This window comes from Nanorana parkeri, unplaced genomic scaffold (genome assembly GCF_000935625.1).
Source record: "Nanorana parkeri isolate BGI_ZX_2015 unplaced genomic scaffold, ASM93562v1 scaffold1284, whole genome shotgun sequence".
In the NCBI taxonomy this organism is placed as follows: Eukaryota; Metazoa; Chordata; class Amphibia; order Anura; family Dicroglossidae; genus Nanorana; species Nanorana parkeri.
This window is the reverse complement of record NW_017307552.1, coordinates 268,635-288,386: the sequence shown is the minus strand read 5'-3', so window position 1 is coordinate 288,386 and position 19,752 is coordinate 268,635. Positions and strand designations below refer to the sequence as shown.

The 19,752-nt window shown below is 45.7% G+C and overlaps 1 protein-coding gene across 1 annotated transcript in view; it reads left to right on the top strand.

Annotated features, from left to right (window-relative positions):
- Positions 1-19,752, top strand: part of PHF20 (PHD finger protein 20) — a 55,434-nt gene that overhangs the window by 9,530 nt on the left and 26,152 nt on the right. The window contains exons 2-9 of the mRNA XM_018569076.1: positions 11,079-11,196; positions 11,286-11,457; positions 12,419-12,503; positions 13,891-13,970; positions 15,205-15,586; positions 17,359-17,460; positions 18,941-19,147; positions 19,235-19,426. Coding sequence (XP_018424578.1) covers positions 11,114-11,196; positions 11,286-11,457; positions 12,419-12,503; positions 13,891-13,970; positions 15,205-15,586; positions 17,359-17,460; positions 18,941-19,147; positions 19,235-19,426 — 1,303 coding nt within the window. The 5' untranslated portion in view covers positions 11,079-11,113. The remainder of the gene's footprint in view (positions 1-11,078; positions 11,197-11,285; positions 11,458-12,418; positions 12,504-13,890; positions 13,971-15,204; positions 15,587-17,358; positions 17,461-18,940; positions 19,148-19,234; positions 19,427-19,752) is intronic.

Below are 19,752 nucleotides of genomic sequence, written 5' to 3'. Positions count from 1 at the left end.
TGCCTGCCCACCACAATGTTAAATAAAACACTGAAGCCCCCTCACCTGCTTGTCTTTCTGCAGGTTGGAGACGAGCAGGCAGATCCCTGGTGATCTGGTGGTGATTAGTAAGGTGCTGCAGACCTTACTTATCACTTTGTTTTCGGCCAGAGCTCCTTGAAGAGCTGAGGCTGAAAGGAAAGGAGACGGCCCAGCCAGGAGAAGCTGCTCCCACGAGTCAGGTACGCGGTCCGCGACCACAAGCCTGACTGATTTTCCACTCACCTGCACTGCATTTCCACTCGCCAAATGCGAGCAGGCGAGTGGAAATTTTGAGCCCTGATCTAACCTGTTCTGGAAAAATTCTATTTGCTATCTGTGGGTGACAGGTCTACATTTGCCCTGCGCTGTGATTGGTTAAAGAGAGGGAATTTATTCTTAGTGTTTAGTAATGGCAATCCACAAACAGATACGTCTAGATAATTGCCGGCTTTGTAGTCTTTGCATACCTTTTTTTTTTTTTTTTTTTTTAATTTCTCTTTTCATCCCCATTCTTCTCACAGTGGCCATTTTTACTGAGGGCGGATTAAAAAGGAACTTTACCCATATCTTCAAATTAACAAGAAAGGCACCTTTTTTGCGTACCTTACTTTTTTTCAATTACAACTGTTCTGAACATACAGATATTGCATTTTATAGCTTAAAGGAGAACTATGAGGTGAGTGATTTCCACAATGAGACTGTCACAGGTCAGCTCAGTAGATCGGGAGGTGAGCGAACACATACCGGCGTTCGCTCACCTCTCAATCCTGTCACGGCTCTCTGCCGTGACAGGGAAGGGGCTGGATTCCCCGCTCCTCCAGCACTGACTGGCGGAACGCATGGGGGAGGGGGCGGGTACAGCTGGCTCTGCCTCTAGACTCACGGCTTCAGCTGCGGCGTCTCGGTATATCCGCGAGCTGTAGCTCACGGTATACTGAGCTTAGGGTGACGGGAGGATGCTAGTTTGTGTTCTCCCGTTACCTTAAGGAGAACTATGGGGAAAAGCCCTAACCCCATAGTTCTCTTAACTAAGGGCAGGTTACTAGATCTCACTTTACTTCCTGGAACTCTGGCTCTTCTCATCACTGGGCCCTGGCTGTGTCCCCACCGATGCCTGCTGACTCTGCCAATACATGTTGGGGAGAGCAGCGTGGATTGGTGGGGGCACAGACTGCAGCGGGCTCCTAGTAGGGGTGAGACCGCTGCAGAGCCGATTGGGGGGAGCTCACTGGGCACTGGCTGCAGGGGTTTGCGTCCCCTCCGATCCCTGCTAAGACTGAGCACAGATCAACTCGTCAATGCCCCCCTGACCCTAGTGGTTTTATTTTTATATGGTTGTGCGATGCCTCCCTACTCATCCTTACTAACCCAACCCCCTGTTATTATGGATAAGGTTACAGCGTGTTGCAACATCCACATCCAGCCAATTTATCTCCTTGTATCATAGCGGCCACATGACGCTTTTTAATCCTTAATAACCAAACGCAGCTAAAGGAGCAGAAGCTGCATGTAAAACGCCAGCTCCCTTCCCTCGAGTTTTTAATTGGGATACATTTGAGGCCGTGTACTGTATTGCCTGCGGGGAGACGCGTCATATCAGGAAGTCCTGGCTGAGACGACGGCTCTGGTCGGTGTTCTTGCGCCTAGAGAGCAAAATCGCAAATTGTGAGTGGCTGGTGGGACTGTTTATATGACATCTGTCACTGGGAGGTGGAGGGTTTACAAATGTTCTTCCCCTTAGCAAACAATGAGCTCCATGTTTTCCTCTGCTAGATAAATCACAGCAAGAATCAGACCGGCTATAGACCACACACACGTTTCATCATAGTCACACTCTTATATGCAAGTCAGAGAGATGCATATTAACTCTTTCCTCATGAACCCGGACTTAGCTGGATTCTTCAATTGCACGATGATCTGCAGATCACACAATGCTGCACATTCAGAACAGAAGATGATCTGCTGGAAAGGCACGGATCATCCGGTTACTTATTACACAGGATTTATAGAATGCCGACAGTTTGCACACACGACAGTTTTGCCGACACTTTAAAATATAAGGAACACATTACAATACCATTCGAGACAAGATGGTAAAGGGGGGGCCTGCCCGTGAGAGCTGTCAATCTAAAGCGGGGGTAGCCAAGCTCTGGCCCTCCAGCTGTGGTGAAACTACAAATCCCCCCATGATGCATTTCTCTCGCTGGGAGTCGTGGCTGTGAGAATCTTGCAATGCCTCATGGGATTTGTAGTTCCACCACAGCTGGGGGGCCAGAGTTTGGCTACCTCTGATCTAAAGGATCCATCTATAGTGAGTATGTGCTGCAGGATATATACACTCCAGAAGGTCTCATTCAGCAGTGCGTGCTGTTTACTAAGCAAGTGTTCATATTTATTCCTTTTTTATTCCCTTTTTTTTTTACCTGTTGAGTATCACAAATCAGACATTGTACTGAGCTTGTGTTCAACCGCTGTTGCTTTGTTGTGCTGGCTTGAATGTTGCAAGCCATGTTCAGGCCATGCCTGCCTGTTGATGTTCAATGCTTCATGCAGTTAAGAGTCCAGGAAAACCACAACTGTTTTATGCTCCTTTTGCATCCCAACAGCCACCTGTACAAGCCCTAAAGCAGGTGTAGGCAACCTCGGTAGTCCAGCTGTGGTGAAACTATTAACCCCATCATGTCTCTGGGAGTTGCACCTGTGGCGATGCCTCATGGGACTTGTAGTTCCACAACAGCTGGAGTGCCAAGGTTGTCTACGCCTGCAATAAGGCTTGGGCAGACATTAGGCCTCCTTCACACCTGACCGTTTTGTAGGGCGTTCTACGCTCGACGAACGCTCTACAAAACGGTCAAAAATATAAATTGCATTGTAGTCAATGCCCTCGTTCCCACCTTGCCGTATTTCCGCCCGTCCCTAACGCCCTACAAAACGGCCCCCGGGACTACTTTGGGCCGTTTTGTAGGGCGTTTTCCATGGGGATACAGCCAAGTAGCCTTTGGAATCGCGCGATGGTCGCGCAACTTTTTTACCGCGAATCGCGGTTAAAAAAAACGCGCAACGGTCGCGCATGTTACAATACGCCTAGGTGTGAATGGGGCCTAATGGGAGGTCAGATGTGTATGCACAAAGCCGGCAATTATCTACAAGTATGTGTTAGTAAATTAATTACTAAACATTTCTGTGTGTGTGTAATTTTGAAGATCTGGGTAAAGTTCCTCTTTAAAAGTCTCCCTATGTAGACATCAAAAAGCCTTGAGATTGCCGCTGCTGGGGAATGTCCATATATCCTGCAGCACTCCTTACCGGATATCCCAAAAATTAACGGGTGCTCGAAATAACTTCAGATGGCACCGCTGGAAATGAATGAGTGACACCAATAAAATGGATTTGCACTGATTTGGAAACTCATGCTGATGACATCTTTATTCATGCTGCTGGGGTATGGGGGGGCACCATCTTGGGATATGATGTCAGTGGACTCAAGTGACACTATTACTTGCTAATGGCATCCCAAATGCGGCCGGGAAAATCTGTTACATGAGCTACTTTAATGCATTTGTGTTACGCCTGGCACCCATTGACATCAATTAATGTGTGCAAATGCAACGCGCGTTCCCGCTATGCCGTGGTTGCCCCAGATTCATGTCTCTGTTGGAAACGGGTTCATAAATTTGGAGCCGGTAGCACAATTTGTGTGTCGGAGGCCAGAGTCTTGGCAACCAGTGGTGGTTGGCGTTGTCCTGGTTGTACATACACCACATTGGGAGCACCAGGTCAGATTCGGCCTTCATTACCCCCGGTGTCCTCATCTGTACACTGGCGGGAATTCTTTTTGAATCTGTGGCAGCCATAGCAACCGATTCTTAAAGTGGCAGCACTAAGTACCGGGGCGGATGAAGCTATGGAAACTGGCCACACACCATAAGCCTTTATTAACCCCCCCCCCCAATACAGCCAGTGTGTGCTCCAGCACCGATCCTGGTCGGACGATCATGACTCCGGAGCATCTAGCAGGTTGCGGCCTTCCCCCATTGTGCGCCGATCTCCAGGCTCGCAGCCTCATCATCAGCGGGGCTGTTACCAGCAGGAGGCGGCGCCAGGAGCTCTCTTGTCTGCGTCAGCCGTCTACTGGTGGCCGGAGCCGGGTGATGCGCCCCGTGTCACCCGGGAGCTGCGTGCAGCAAGCGTAGTGAGACTCTCTCGGGCTGATGACCGCCGTTTGGTGGGGTGCACTGACCTCCGGTAACACGCCCTGGCTGGCCTCCACGTGGGTCGCAGTGCGGGGGATCGGAGACTGCGCAGGAGGAACCGGGATCGGGTGTCCGTAGGAGGGGAGGCGCCCCGGGACTGCAACATCCTGACCGATCATCCGCATCGGGAGCAGCCGGCTGCTATTAGGTATTGCACGGAAGAGGCATGCTCGGTCTTCACTCTATATGCACGGACAATGCCAGGACTGACTTGTCCTGACTGGCCATTGACAGCAGAGAGGAAGCGATCATTTCCTCCTTCTGTCACTGCGGATCCATGGTTCACACCATCCGATGCCGCAAATCGAGCGATATGGTCGCAGTACGGCTGCCGCCTGTAGCGCCCGCAGGGGCAGTGGCGTTGTGGGGATGCTGCAATGGATATCACAGTGAAAGATTATGAATGGCACCGACCTTTTTATAGTTTTCATGTCACTTCTAGGCCAGAGGGCTCTATAAACATCAACAGTCTGCTCCATTGAGGGAATTTCTCAAAACCGGAGCAGTCGTCCACAGCAACCAATCCGATACTCTCTTTCACTTTCAAAGGTTAATTGTACAAACTGAAGAGAGAAGCTGATTGGTTGCCATGGGCAACTGCCCCACATTGTGTCCGCTCCAGTTCCGATACATTCCCCCTAATTTGCGTAGCAATGGTATGTAAAGTGTGTCGCCCGAGAGGCACAAAAATGTCCTTACAGCGTTGTAACCCTCTTCTGTCTGGGACTACAGTTCTATTGTACAGTGCAAAGCATCAAGGGACCCGGCGGTACAAAGAATGTCTAGAGGCCCAAAAGAGGTATAGATATCCATCTCAGGGGTGGGCCACCTCGGCCCTGCAGCTTTGGTGGAACTACAAGTCCCATGAGGCTTTGCAAGACTCTCAGCTACAGGCATGACTCAAAGGCAGAGAATGGGGATATCTCTTTGTTTTATACTTGCCTTTCTGGTGGCCATGTATTAAAGGGAAATTCCACCTTTATACAAAAAAATGTATAAATGCCGACTTCTTCATAGAAATAAAATTGGTTTGTTTTTGTTTATGCACTGGAGGCAGTAAAACATTGCAACCATGATCAGTGGCTATCGGGTGCAATGCTCGGTGTCCTACAGACTCTTCCTCCCGTCCCTGTCTGTAACATGGGAGGAAGAATTAATGAACTACAAGTGCAGTGACACCATCACATTTGTATTCCATTGAGCACTACAATTCCCTCTGCGGCAGCAGCTAATGGGACTTTTTTGGTTTCTCATTTCCCAGATCCTCTCAAAGGATAATGCGGCTGTGTGGGCGGAGCCGTGCACTGCTGCGCCAGATTTAAACACCAGCACTAGCCTGCAGGGCAAAGAACACGGCAATTCCCAAGCCAAACTGCAGATGGCCTTTATTTACAGATACTTTAGTCGTATGGCTCACTTAATGAATATTGCTATTTGGTTAGGCCAGGTTCACACGGCGCGGCAAACGTGCACGATACTGCGTAGATTGCCGCACGGTCATGGGCGGATCGCGCAGTTTCCTGCCGCGATTGTGTCCGTGCAACCGAACACTATCGCGGTTTAAACAGCCGGACGGTTTGTGTGGCAAAAAAAAGGTACATGTAACTTTTTTTTCCCCTGCGATTTCCACGCAGATGTAAACCCATTGAAATCAATGGGGCCGTGCGGCAATCACTGTGTGCATGGTCCTGGGACATGCGTCCCGGATCGTCCAGGTCTGCACCAGCCCTAATAGGGGACTTTTTTTATAAGCAGGCTTCTTCAGGGAATGCAGGGAGGACTCCCAGTCTTAAATCCATCCAGCTTAGACCAGCACCTGACTAATTTGTTTTCACTCTGGTGGGGGGGTCGTCACTCACTGACCCATTGCATTTCTGAGGTCAGCATATTCTAGTGGCAGTTGCTTGGGAAACTCATACTAATGCGTGCTTTCGGAGCATTTAGGGCTTGCACTTCTATCTACTGCACACATAAAATGGACCTCTAGTGCTCTCCCGGGGCCTCCAGTTTAGTGTCATCTTTTCCATTAGTCAGATCCTGGGGGCAGATGATGCATCGATGAGCCTCCATGGAGTAGGATTGCTGTATATTGGCTTTTCGGTGAATGAAGGACTACATTTGATGGTTCCGTGCTGTGTGTGCGTTATGCACGTGCTTGCCATATGTAGTGTGTTGCTGTACCTTCTGGTGCTCACTGCAGAGAGATCCGGGACCCCCAAAACCTGGACACTGTGTTTGTAAAATAGCGATCATATCCTATTCTGATTGGCCAAAAAAATCTGCAGATAATTGTATACTTTTTGATTAGACTTATTTCTTATGCGATGTATGGTGGTGGTGGTTTTTGTACGGCAAAGTGGTAACTGTATGCAGAGTGGTCAGTGCTGAGTAAGCCTTATGCACATGAGCAGAAAAGCGCTGCTTGCACTGAGAGCAGCCACGGCGCAGGCATTTTGCAGCACTGTCTGGGCTGGTGCAGACTTGGACGATCCCGGCACTGCGCAATCGTGTGCACTTGCACAGAGCGGTTGCTGCGTGGCCCCATTGATTTCAGTCTGGTTACATCCGAAGGTATTTGCTGGGAAAAAATGGACATGTACCCCTCCCCTTTTTTTTTTTTTTTTGCGACGCACACCTTTTAGCTGCAATCATGATTGATTACACAGGCAGAATAATGACGGGAAACTTTATGATCCGCTCGGTGCGACTAGGGTGCCATTAGAAATGAATGGCACCACCAGCGTGATCAGAGGCGGTGTGTGACACTGACCGCACCGCAAGCTAGTGGTTTCATGCAAGATTGCCGCGCGGTCACTGATCGCGCAAGTGTGATTCTGGCCTTAAGAAGGAAGCAGAGCCTGCATGTATATTGTTAGTGGTGTCAACAGGCAGGAGCTGTTGGGGAAAATCTGCAATGGCGATGCAGCAAAGATAAATTGCTGACATTGGTTATAAACTTCCCTTGGACAGAAACAAACTTTTGGATCATGGTGTGTTGCAGGAACATGCACATTCATTTTCAATGGCATCCCAACACATGAAGACACGTGTTGCTGCGCACTGTCCATTCTGGTGTGTTGCCAGCCCATTATATTGAGTGGGCTGAATGAATGCAATGGATGGCGGTGATATCATATTGGGGGTTAGAACTCTAGGTCCAGCCAAGATCTCCTACATTTTCTATACGCTATAATATACTCTCGGGGATTTTTATAAGATGATTACATTCACATATATGCAAGAGCAGTTACAGACCGGATCAAAACTGCGTCCAATGTATTCTAATGCTATTTTGGGCTCTAGTTCACACCGGTGTTCAGTTCCAGAGCATGTCAAAAAAACTGCAGCAAGCCCTATTTTTTCCTGCTCTGGAATGCATGCAAATGCATAAACGCACTGAAAGTCCATTCTAGGCACACAAAAAAACATTAAATTTTTTATTTTTTTTAAAAAACGCGGCACAACCCACTGCACTGCGTGTGCAGAAACTCATGCAGATCTGGTCTAAGGCCTGGTTCACACCTGGGCGTTCCTTCGCTCTGTAAAACGCTCAACATGTGAAAACCAATGATTGCCTATGGTTCCCACCTGGGCGTTTTACAGCGCGTAGGAACGCGCTGCAATACGCCCAAGGAAGTACAGGAGCTTCTTTGGGGCGTATTTTCCACGCGTATCCATTGGGATACAGCCAGGTAGCCCTCGTAAACGCGCGTTTGTGCTTTTTTTTTTTAACCACGAATCGCTGTAAAAATGCGAGGCACCAAACGCGCTTATTCGATACGCCAAGTGTGAACCCAGCCTAAGGCTCCGTTCACACATTAGCGGTTTTCCGCACGTGCTTGTAAACCTAGATACCAATAGAGTGCAATGTATTAGTTCTGTAGAACAGTACTTGTTCACACCTGTGTCGGTCAAGCATAAAAGTCCAAGCGCGATATTCTTGCCCGATTTCACACATTCCGGTTATAGTAGTAGCGGCAAAGGTGCGGAATCCGTGCGTTTGTTAAAATTTGCACATTTTTGTGCTGCACGGACGAACACGTGGAAAACCGCCCTGAATTTACAACCGCTGTGTGTGTGTGTGTGTGTGTGTGTGTATGGAGCCTTAATTCATGGGGTTCCTTACTGATACCTTTTTTTATTTTGCCACTGAATTCCACAATATACCACATTTCAATATACCGCGACCTTCAAGAATCAGTTGAAGGTTAATGCATTGGGAATGAGGATCTATAGGGGAATGAACTGCTGGTGAAGTCGGCCGGTAACCACAATATATTTCCTTTTTTAGGTCAACATTTCAGAAAGTGTAAAACCTGAGATTATATCAGGAAATGTGACCCACTGAGAGTCCCATGCGCAGACTTTACGCACTAGAATGTAGGCATTGTTTGGCTGTAGATTATGCCTAAATTTAGAACGTGTTACTACGATAATGTCTGACCAGGAAGTGGTGCCGTCACTGATGATTGTGTAGTATATGCCTTTAAAGGCATAGTCCGCCTTTTAGAAAAATAAATGCATGCATCTTCATAAAAGAAAAAAATTTGCGTTTAGTTCATGCATTAGTGCCAGTAAAGTATTGCAATCCTGCAAATTTTCCTTCCCACCCATGTCCATACCTCAGTGCGGACATTCAGTAACCTGGATGGGAGGAATAACGAATGGAATACAAGTGCGGTGACATCACTACACTTGTATTCCTTGAGAACTATAAGTGCCTCTGCTGTGGTGTCCTGTCATCTGTGAATGGATGACACAATTGTGTGGACGAAGCCATGCACAGCCGCACCAAAAAAACACTGGCCTGCGTGGAGAGGAACCCCACGATTCAGGCAAGGGTTGGGTGTTGCAATGTGACCATATGCAGGGTGTAACATGAAACATGGTCAAAAAAGTAAACTTGGCTTTCATAAAGTATATCTAGGAGGAGGTGAGACCATATATTACACAGGAAGCTAGCATGCACATTACTCAAACAGAATAGCACGTACAATGTTTTGACTAGTCTTTGTAGATGTGTGCCAATGAAGGGTGTTTAAGGCTTTGTTCACACCAAGTGCGTTCCAGGAGCAGAGCAGTTACAGACCGGATCAAAACTGCGTCCAATATATTCCAATTGTATTTTGGGCTCTAGTTCACACCGCAGCGTTCAGTTCCAGAGCATGTAGAAAGAAACTGCAGCAAGCCTATTTTACCTGCTCTTGAACGCATGCAAACTCACTAGGACGCACAAAGCCCATTCTAAACTAAAATACATACATACATACATACATATTTTATACATGTAAAACGCAGCAAATCCCACTGCACTGCATGTGTGCAGAAACTCATGCAATTCTGGTCTGCATTTGGTGTGAACAAGCCCTTAAGCTTTCTGAATTGTGTGTTTTTTTGTTTTTTTTTAGCAGGGCACATACCGCCATCTACTCTGCTGTCATGATTACAGGCAAAGTGCAGTGTTTCTAGTCGCTGGATATTTTGTTTCTGGAATCATTTAAAAAGTTGTGTGTGTGTGTGTGTGTTGTGGGTGGGGGGGAAGGGAAAGAATGTTTGCTTTGAAAGTGCAGCTACATAATAAAGATCAACTGAAAGCAGAAATTATGTTATAGGAAACATTTAAATGTTGGTTTTGCCTAAACAGAACCATAAAAAATTGTGTTCTGTTCGGTTTGGGATTCCTCTTGAAAAATAGCAGTGTGTTCCTGGTATGTAAGTGTGCCTGGGCACTCCTATACCTATAGCTTCATAGTTCTATATCCGCAGTGTGAGATCTAAGGCTCTGTTGCCTCTGGCTGCTAGTCTCAGGAGATGTGGGGTGGGATTTGGCGATGTCACTGCTATGCTGCTCACTGTTCTCCTTGCTGAATGCTTTGACATTGGAAAGCAAAGCCCTGCCTCTACCAAGATGGCTGCCCCATACAGTGGTATGGTGCAGAACAAGGCATGTTTGGTCAGTAACCATTCCGCATATACATTGCAATGCATGCTTGTGCTGCATTACCCTTGCCCAGTCTGAGCTGTGCAGGGGCTGGAAGGGTTACATTTGGGTATTTGCAGTGTGAATTGCTGTCCCAGACTGGCTCTAACAAGGAGAGCTGAGCGAACATATAACTGATCGGTCAGCGCTCGGCCTCTTCTCCCAGTGGAGAGCAGTGCCTGTTAGTCATTACCCCGTTGATAGTCTCAGGAGATGTGGAGTGAGATTTGGCGATGTCACTGCTATGCTGCTCACTGTTCTCCTTGCTGAATGTTTTGACATTGGAAAGCAAAGCCCTGCCTCTACAGAGATGGCTGCCCCCATACAGTGTTGTATGGTGCAGAACAAGGCATGGTTGGTCAGTAATGAGGGAGAGGGAAGCTGCAGGAAAACCATAGGCTAGGGGTAGGCAAAGTTTGTCCCTTCAGCTGATGTGGAACTACAAATCCCATTGGAGCATTGCAAGCTTCTGATAGCCAGAGGCATGATGGAAGGGATGGCGTTTGCCTACCCCTACCATAGGCAATATTGGTCTTTTGCCCCCCTGTCTGCCTTTTTTGGCACAGCATTGAGTTCAGTTAAGCTATAAAATGCAATATCTGTATGTTCAGAACACAGTTGTAATTGTATCACAGCACCTTAATATCTATTGATTTTGTTTGCACAGCAGTATGGTAAAGCGGCAACAATAGGACATGTGTTATCCCGGAACAACTTTGGAATTGACTTGCTATTACAGTAAATGATTATAAAAAGCCCTAAGGCTCGTGTAGTGTTTTCACTGGAAGATACATACTGTTAACCTGAGTTTTTCTGCTCTTCAGGCTTGAATGGCTTTGGATAAAGGTCAGCGTATAGAATGACTAAGCACCCACCAAACCGAAGAGGGATCACGTTTGAAGTTGGAGCACAACTGGAAGCACGTGATAGACTGAAGAAATGGTAGGCGTTGTTGGCCTAAAATGTAGATCTGCAGTAATCTGAGGCCTTCCTAACAGCTAAAATGACAAGGAAATGTTTTGGCTTTTCAGGTATGCCGCTCATATCGAAGAGATAGACTATGAAGAAGGCAAAGTGCTGATCCATTTTAAACGATGGAATCACAGATACGATGAATGGTTTTGCTGGGACAGTCCATACCTTCGTCCCTTGGAGAAGATACAGCTAAGAAGAGAAGGCCTGGTAGAAGAGGACCCCCCTGTGGTAAGCAATTTTTCATTTTATTTTAAATATAAAGTAATTTTACTAGGGATCACCGATACCGGTTTTTCGGTATCGAGTACCGATATTTATATTTCGGTACTTCCGGTAGCATAGGGCCGGCTTCCCGGGCATGTCATTACCAACCGGCTTCTTTATTGCCCGGGAAGCTGACTCCATTATGTTTGGCCGGCTCGATGCTGATTGGCCAGGAAGCCGGCTTCCCAGCCAATCTGCATCGAGGCCGGCCAAACCGATCTGACAATATGGTGACACGACCCCCAACCCAGCAGTCACCTCATTCCCCTCGCATTGATCCTTCGCAGCAATCATTACCAGTCCTTCATTCTCCTGTATGCACAGCGCCCACGTGATGAGCAGACTGCCCAGCGCTCTCATTCAGAAATCCTGTGCATGCGCGGTAGCAGGCTGAGGGCCGATCACGTTGGCGCTGTGCACAAAGGAGACGTGGGCAGATTGGGGAGAGCGGTGTCCGCCCAGCTGGCCGAGTGACTGGTACGGTAATGATTGCTGTTAAGGATCTATGTGAGGGGAATGATTTGTCTGCAGGGTGGGGGGTCGTGTCGCCATATCAGATTTGTTTGCCTGGCTCGACACTGGCTGGAAAGCCGGCTTCCAGGCCAAACAGCATGAAGCCAGCTTCCTGACTCCATGTTCCCTCGCGGCGCTCCCGGTCAGGAAATCTCCCTCTGACCGGTAGTTCCAGTATCGGGAAAGGTATTGGTGTACTCGCCCAAATACTCTGTATCGGCACCGATACTAGTATTGGTATCGGTGCATTCCTAAATTTTACATATGATGGAGAACTCTAGTCTTAGAAACTCCCAATTCTCTTATTTGTACTATATTCTGTAATACTTTGAAATAGGGGTGTGGATTTCAAGTCCCTCCCCAGTCTCTAGGGATCCAATCAGAAATCACTATGTACTGTTTTTGTGTGTAGGTGTTTCGTGTGAATGAACAAGTCTTGGCTTGTTGGTCTGACTGCCGATTCTACCCAGCAAAAATAACATCTGTAAACAAGGATGGTAAGGGCAATCTTTCTTGTCTTCCCGAATCAATTCTAATAATGTCGTGCACCTTGTACATCCGGCTACTAATCTTTTACTATTTGTATGAATTAAAGCTGAACTCCATGCAAAAAAAGCATCATACATACATTGATGAAATGCACATAAGGGAGCAGCTTTACCTGTGTTTCTGTGTCTTTCCATCCTTGAGGTTTTATACAAATCTGTTTGGCAAACAGGAGACCTGATTTGTCTTGGTTTGTAGTTCAGTTATACTTGTAGGTCTTGTCGCTCCCCTTGCTCGTGGCTGGATAGTGAACGGAGAAGCAGCAAACTGATGAGCTCATTGCTCTGGTCATTCTGCTCTCTCCATTCCACATACACATTGCATTGCAGCACAACTAATTGGCTCCTTGTGCTGCATTACCCTTACCCAGCCTGAGCTCTGCTCTGCCGGGGCTGCGGGAGTCAAATTTGGGTATTTGCAGTGTGAATTTCTGTCCCACACTGGCTCTCACAAGGAGAGCTGAGCGATCGTATAACTGATGATCGGTCAGCTCTTGGTCCTTTCTCCCAGTGGAGAGCAGTGCCTGTCAGTCATTGATCCCTGCAGGGATTCCCCCTCCCCTCTCTGCTTGTCCAACACTCACTGGAGCTGCAGAAAGGGGAAGGGGCAGAGAGAGGCCGGGCTGGGTCATTATCGGGATATTTGTCAACTGCACCCAAGCTCTATGCTCTCAGCTGATATTGGGCAGAAGCCTGCTATCAGCTGACTGTGGGTCACAGTGTTACAATAGGTAATGTATTCCTGTGATCCAAAAGAGAAGTGACCATTGACATTGGGATAGAATGTAAAGACTATTACACCAACTAGAAGGTAGACGACAGTTCTGTCCCTTGAATAAGAAGTGGGGGATGAAGAACGCAATAAAAACCTGACATACTGGCTGGATTCACGCCTTTTACGTTTGATGCATTTTCAATTAAGCTCAATAGGAACACATGCATTAAGATGCTCCATGACGCATATATATGCATCACGATGCACAATTAATACAGAGTTCATTGCAGCGTTAAGGAAAACCACATGGGTGTGAACCCAGCTCTTACCTACTGTATACTTAAGAAGAAAAAAAAAGAGTTGCGTTTTAAAGCTGTGGTCATGTAATACACAAACCTGTATACCAAATATTTTTAAGAAAAAGTAACTGAAATAACAATTTTTATTTTCTATTGTATGATTGTAAGACTGGAGAATACAAATGTAGTTGTTAAAATTGGTCCAGGTTATTAAAAACTTAAGTTCTTCTACCTTTCTAACTCTTCCATGTTGTCTATTCTGAAGTGTGTTTTGGAATCCAAATGTGATCACTTCCACTAAACTTTTGATTTTTCTTTGTTTTAGGCACTTATACTGTTAAATTTTTTGATGGTGTTGTTCAAACAGTCAAAAATATTCACGTAAAGGCCTTTTCTAAAGATCAGGTAAGTCTGCTGGGGTAGAGTGTGTTTGGGTTTCCTTCCCTCCCTTCATTAATGTTCAGATCTTTCGGTACAATGCACTTAAGCTTGGCATTATGGTCAAATACGAACGGTAAGTCTAAACAAAGACTCTTCAGAAGAGTGGGCTATAATAAAGAAAAAAAACAACAATATTATATCCTGGCAAGATGGATATGCACCAATTTTAGCAGTCATAAGAATGTTTATACAATAAATGTCTTTAGACACTTAGGTCCCACTTCTACTTATGGTAAAATATTCTGTGGTGTCAGGGGGTGAATGGTGTAGAAAACTAATGAGCACAAGCAAACCATTATTTAAGGTGGATGCTGGTGGCGTGGCAAACCCATCTGCTTGGATTTCTCATGTTGGAATGGTCCTTTTTTTTTTAAAAGGTCTTCCTGTCACTGCTGGGTTCTGTTTTTGGTTATAGATATTTCAGCTGGAAAGGCAAGACACTTTTGTTTTGCTTAGGTTAAGGCTTCTTGCCCTATGGGCACCACAAGTGCAGTCCCCCTTCTAGAGTTCCCAAGGGATATAAAAAGCCAGAGGGGTTACACAACCTCCAGGCATCCCCCTGAACCAAAATTCACATTTTGCCAGACGCAGCTATAAAGAGACAATGCCACTTTGTCCATACAGGGTAAACTGACCGTGTCATTGCAAAAGGCACATCAGTACTGTGCAAAGCAGTGTGCCGCAGCCTTCACGCTCCCTGTCCTTGTCCTTCCCCCTGCAAAATCTTGCTTGGCTCCTCTGATGGTTGCTGCTTCCTATGCTGTCTACAATCCAACCAGTACACATTTAGTACCGGTCTGCCTGCATCTGCACTCGAACATCCCATAATAGGACACTGCTTCTACAGTACAGGTACATCTCAGCCCAGGCTGTAGGCCGCATAGAAGGCAGCCAATGTCGGAGGTTAAGTAAGGATCCTAAGGGGGGGGGGGCCAATGAGAGTGAATCTACCCATTGGGAAAATGGCAATATACATCAAATAAGATCTATCGCTTACCTGCACTATCCTTTGGATACACTTTAATCATCTAATATATTATAAATCCATAACGGGATTAAACTGTTTAACTTTGTGAGACAATGTCTGTTGAGGTCATTACTGTTACAAGACACCTCTTTTGTGCAGTATGGTGGTGTTTCTTTGCCTTTTTTGTGTTTTTAGTTTTGGAGCACTCTTTGACCAACATTGTCTTTTCAGGCTAATGTGTCTCATACAAAGCCAAAGGAGAAAACCGTAGAAAGCACTTCACCTTCTGATAAGTACAGGGGCAAATTTAGAGAGCAGAGGAAATCTTCAGAAAACGCCACCATAGAGAAAGAGAAACCTCACAGCACAGATAAGAAGCCACCCCAGCCAGAGAAGGACAAAAAGCCAGTTGCTGCTGAAAAAACCAAGCTCCCGGAGAAGAACTTGAAAAATGAGAAAGAGGACAAAGAAAACATATCTGAGACCGAGAGGGAATCCTCCACAGAATCGCGCACGGAGGAGAAGAGCGGTCAGAATGACAACCTGAAAGCACCGCATGACAACGTAGAGCGGAGGAGGAAGCGTGAACGTTCAACTTCTCTGCCATCATCTGGTAGGTGACTGAGCCAAACTGATCGACTTGGTAGCTTGTACTCAATTTGAACGTCAAATATTCCAATGGTTGGAAGCATCTGGTTCCAGATTGTATTAAAGCTGGTCACCAGGCAAATGGCGAAACACACACTTTTTACTTGCTAAAGAATTTATATTTCTGTTAATCCCTTCTTGAGATTTCTACAGCTCTGCTACACAACACAATCCTGACTGGCAGCGCAGAAAACCTTTTATCTCTGCTGCAATTAACATGTATGTATCCAATACCCATTGATTCTATCAGAAATTCAGAGCTGTGTCCAGATCTTACTTTGCTATCTCACGTAGAGTAATTAGCCTGTCCTTCTCTTGGGACAACAAACTCTTCAAACCCACTCACGCTCCTCATCCCCAAACATAAAGTGTAGTAGTTCTAAAAAAACAACTCGGTGGGGCTGACACCACTAAAACATGCTGGGGGCATGCCGTTGATCGTGCTCCAAGTACAGAACAGTGATGCTGGCGGTATGCATATATGTGGCAGCATGACGTTAAAGCCCATTGCTGTCCTGCCGCATATGGCCTGCAGGAAAAGTTACAAAAAAACTTGCAGGTCTTCTCACTCCCCCAGCCTGTGATTGGACAGGTAAAAGGAGAAGCATTTGTCCTAGAAAAGATCTTCAAATGGAATTTCAAAGAAATCTATAACCCCCGTCCCCTTTTCTATAGAGCACGCAGTACTGCACCTGCACTGGTGAGCTTCATAGGCTTTGCTGGGCTGCTCATACATTAGTCGATGAAGCCTTCTAGTGCTTAGCCAGCTCTGTGACGCAATCAGTGGAAAGTAGTCAGCATTTGGCTGGTCTGAGGTCTCCATTTTAATTTAATGCGAGTGTTGGAGTGGGCAAGGGATGGGTCACACAATTCTTCATTACCAGATGAGTTTCAGAGCAGTTTTCACGTTTCTTCTATGTACCTATTCCGAAATTTATGATTCAGAAGCGAGACATGTATGGTGTTTTTTGTTTCTTTCCTCGGTGGGTTGTGACATTGGTGGAACAGATGATGCTCCACTCTTAAGCTGGGTATACAGAGTTCCATTTTTTTTTAATTTTTTATTTTTGCCTTCAACCCACGAGCCAAATTACTACGCTTACCAGCGTTGGTCATGGAATCCCCCACCATTTCCTTTTGTATTCTGATAGCAGCCGTTGGCCATTGTCAAAATACCTGAATGGATCTAGCAGCTGATTGGCTGCTAGCTCTGTACAGGCTGATCATTTTCCAACTAGCTCCTTCAATCAGCTGATCGAGGGATGCTGGGTGGAAGGGTGGCAACAGTGGCACTCGCACAGTTAATTTTGGCCGGTTTCTCAAGATGCGTTCGAAATTCGAAGCATGTGTACACAGCTTTAGTTTTAGTCTAGGTCAGGGGTAGCCAAACTCCGGCCTTCCAGCTGTGGTGAAACTACAGATCCCATGGAGCATCTCTCCCTGGGAGTCATGTCTGTGGCTCATGGGATTTGTAGTTCCACCACAGCTGGAGGGCTGGAGTTTGGCTACCCCTGGTGGTCATCACCACCTTTTCTGTGGTCATCGTGATTGGAAGTGGTGATCACATGACCAAGAATCATGCATATGTGATATAATCTCTGTATCCCGAAGGTGCTAGCTGTAGCCAGGTCCCATTTCTGAGCTTACACATGGCAACTTATTTGAAATATGTGTATTTATTGGCAAGGGATTCAAGTATTTTCTCCTAATTTTTATTTTATTTTTTTTCCTTGCCAGATTCTTCTTCACAGACCCTTCAACCCGTAACTTTGGAACTGCGCAGGAGAAAAATCTCTATTGGCTCTGAAATTCGTCCTAAGCGGCCACGTCTGGAAAAAAGTAAGTGTGAAGTAATGTTCACTTGCGGTTTGACACCTATTTATTAGACATGTGCGATTCGGTTCGTTCCGAAATTCGTTTTGGACGAATTTTCGGATTCATTTTTGTTCACCTTAATGTCATTTTGACGCAACGAAATTAGTTATTGGGCGAATTCTGTTGCAGCAAAATGATTGACATCCTCAGCTGTCAACTGCTACATATTGCAGTCATGTATATCAAATGCTTCACTGGTTACAGTACAGAGGCTATAGAGTAGTGGATAGAGGTACAGGCTTGCAAGTGATTGCCAATGTGAAGTTCAAGTCCAGCCATTGGAGAGTAAAGTTTTTTTGTTTTTGTTTTTTTTCATAAACTAATTTCGTCCGAAACTAATTTAATTTCGGACTCGAAAAACGAAACTAAACTAAACGAATTTTTTGCTGGTGTACATGTCTACTATTTATCCCACTTAACCATAACACTAAAAAAACAAGTTGGTGTGATTTTTTATTTTTTTTTCCAAGTTTTCCTGATTGATGCAGGAATACATTTACCTATCGGTTATGGTGCCATAGCTGTAAAATATTGTGCTTGCCAAGGTGTTCACAAACCAATGTCCCTAATCTGGTCACAAACCCAAGTTTAGATGCAGGGAAGACTTATTATTTCTGTGAGTTTGTCAGTCGGCATGATGTACTGAAGAGGGTGGGCACAGACTTGTCTTGCTCACCAGTTCAGATTCTGGTTTGCATGCTTCTATATTCTAAATTGTTGATTTTGGTGATCTGGAAAGACCCTTAATTTTTAGTACACAGTAGACTCCAAATCCTACAGCACAATGCATTTCAGCGGCAAATTGAAAAGCATTGCATTGTGGAATATGATTAGGACATCTAATTAGTCAGAAGTTGCACAGGACTTTTTGCGGGCTCTCTGTAGTAGAGAAGGCCAAGTGCATATTTCGGATGATCTGCACTGTAAGGTCTGAGTACAGGTACACTTTAAAGTAGGCTCAACCGTATTCTAAATATTACATCTTTAGCTCTCTGCACCCTCTTTGCCAGAAGGCCTTTTCTGGGCCCAGACAAAGCAGTTCATTGGCTATCTCTGTCTGATTGCATGTGACATGGGTAATGTAATGTTCCATGGCTTTAGCTTTGTTGGTGTGATGGCTCATTCTACAAGAGGGACTAACTTGCACTCCCTAATCCACCATTGGCCTCTGCCATCTTTAGAAGTTTTACCTTGCTTGAGTTAAACCTATATAGGGTCATGCACACTCCACAAACCCCCTTCCCAGCATGCAACAGTGCTTTGTTCTTGCAACAGTGCTTTGTCCCTGCTAGGGCACTAGTGCAGCACTGTGGGCAGGGACATGTGTTTCCCATTCATGGATTTCAGGTTTTTTTATTGAAGTTGGGGAAATGCTTAGATCGGAGATGGCGGTGAGTTGGTAAAATGCATCAGTGTGCTCATGGAATTTGGTTGTCATTTTCAGAAAAAAATGTTACTGTAGATGTGCCTCCAAAAAAAGAAAATGCATCTGACAAGGATACACCGCCTCCTGAAGAGGAGGAAGCTGAGGAGGAAAAGGATAGCAAGCCAAGTGAGAGTCCAGAAGACCACAGTGCTATGGAGGTTACCCCATCTGTTGTTGAGACAACAGAACCATCACAGGAGTGTGCTGCTTCAGAGGAACAAGAAGGTAAGCAGCTTGTTAATCATACAGGTAAAAGATAATAAAATCTGAGTGTAGTATTTTACATTTTTTTTTCTTTAATTTTGTTTTAAGTGAAGACTGAGGAGTGTGCAGTGGCAGAAACTGAACCTCCTGAAGTGAAGGAGACTCCTTCAGCAGAAGATTCAGTAGAGCCTATCGAAACCAATGTTGTTAATGGTGTTCGAGAGGTCAAACTGGAGGATGAGAAAGACCTTCCTGTACAAAATGATGGTCAGGAGGTCCCTCCTGTTCCTGCAGTATCAGGTGACTACTTCTTACATATGTTGTCATTTTGGTTTCCCTATTATCTGTATTTGGTGGTGGAGTGATGCCTTCTGTGCAGCCTTGGTGGTTTTATTTGGTTTCAGGAATGTGGTAGATCTTCCTCCTGCATTGGACCTCATACTCTTGCGTACCCGAAGGCCAGGCTAAGACTTTTGGCTTAAGAGAAACTAATCAAGATGGAAATATGAGAGCAGCCAGTGCTGGCTTGTTTTTTTAAAAGGTACAAGCTTATGTGGTTTCTGGACCAGCTTATGATCGGGTCTTTGTAAAGCAAGTTTTTTTTATATATATATATATATATAGCT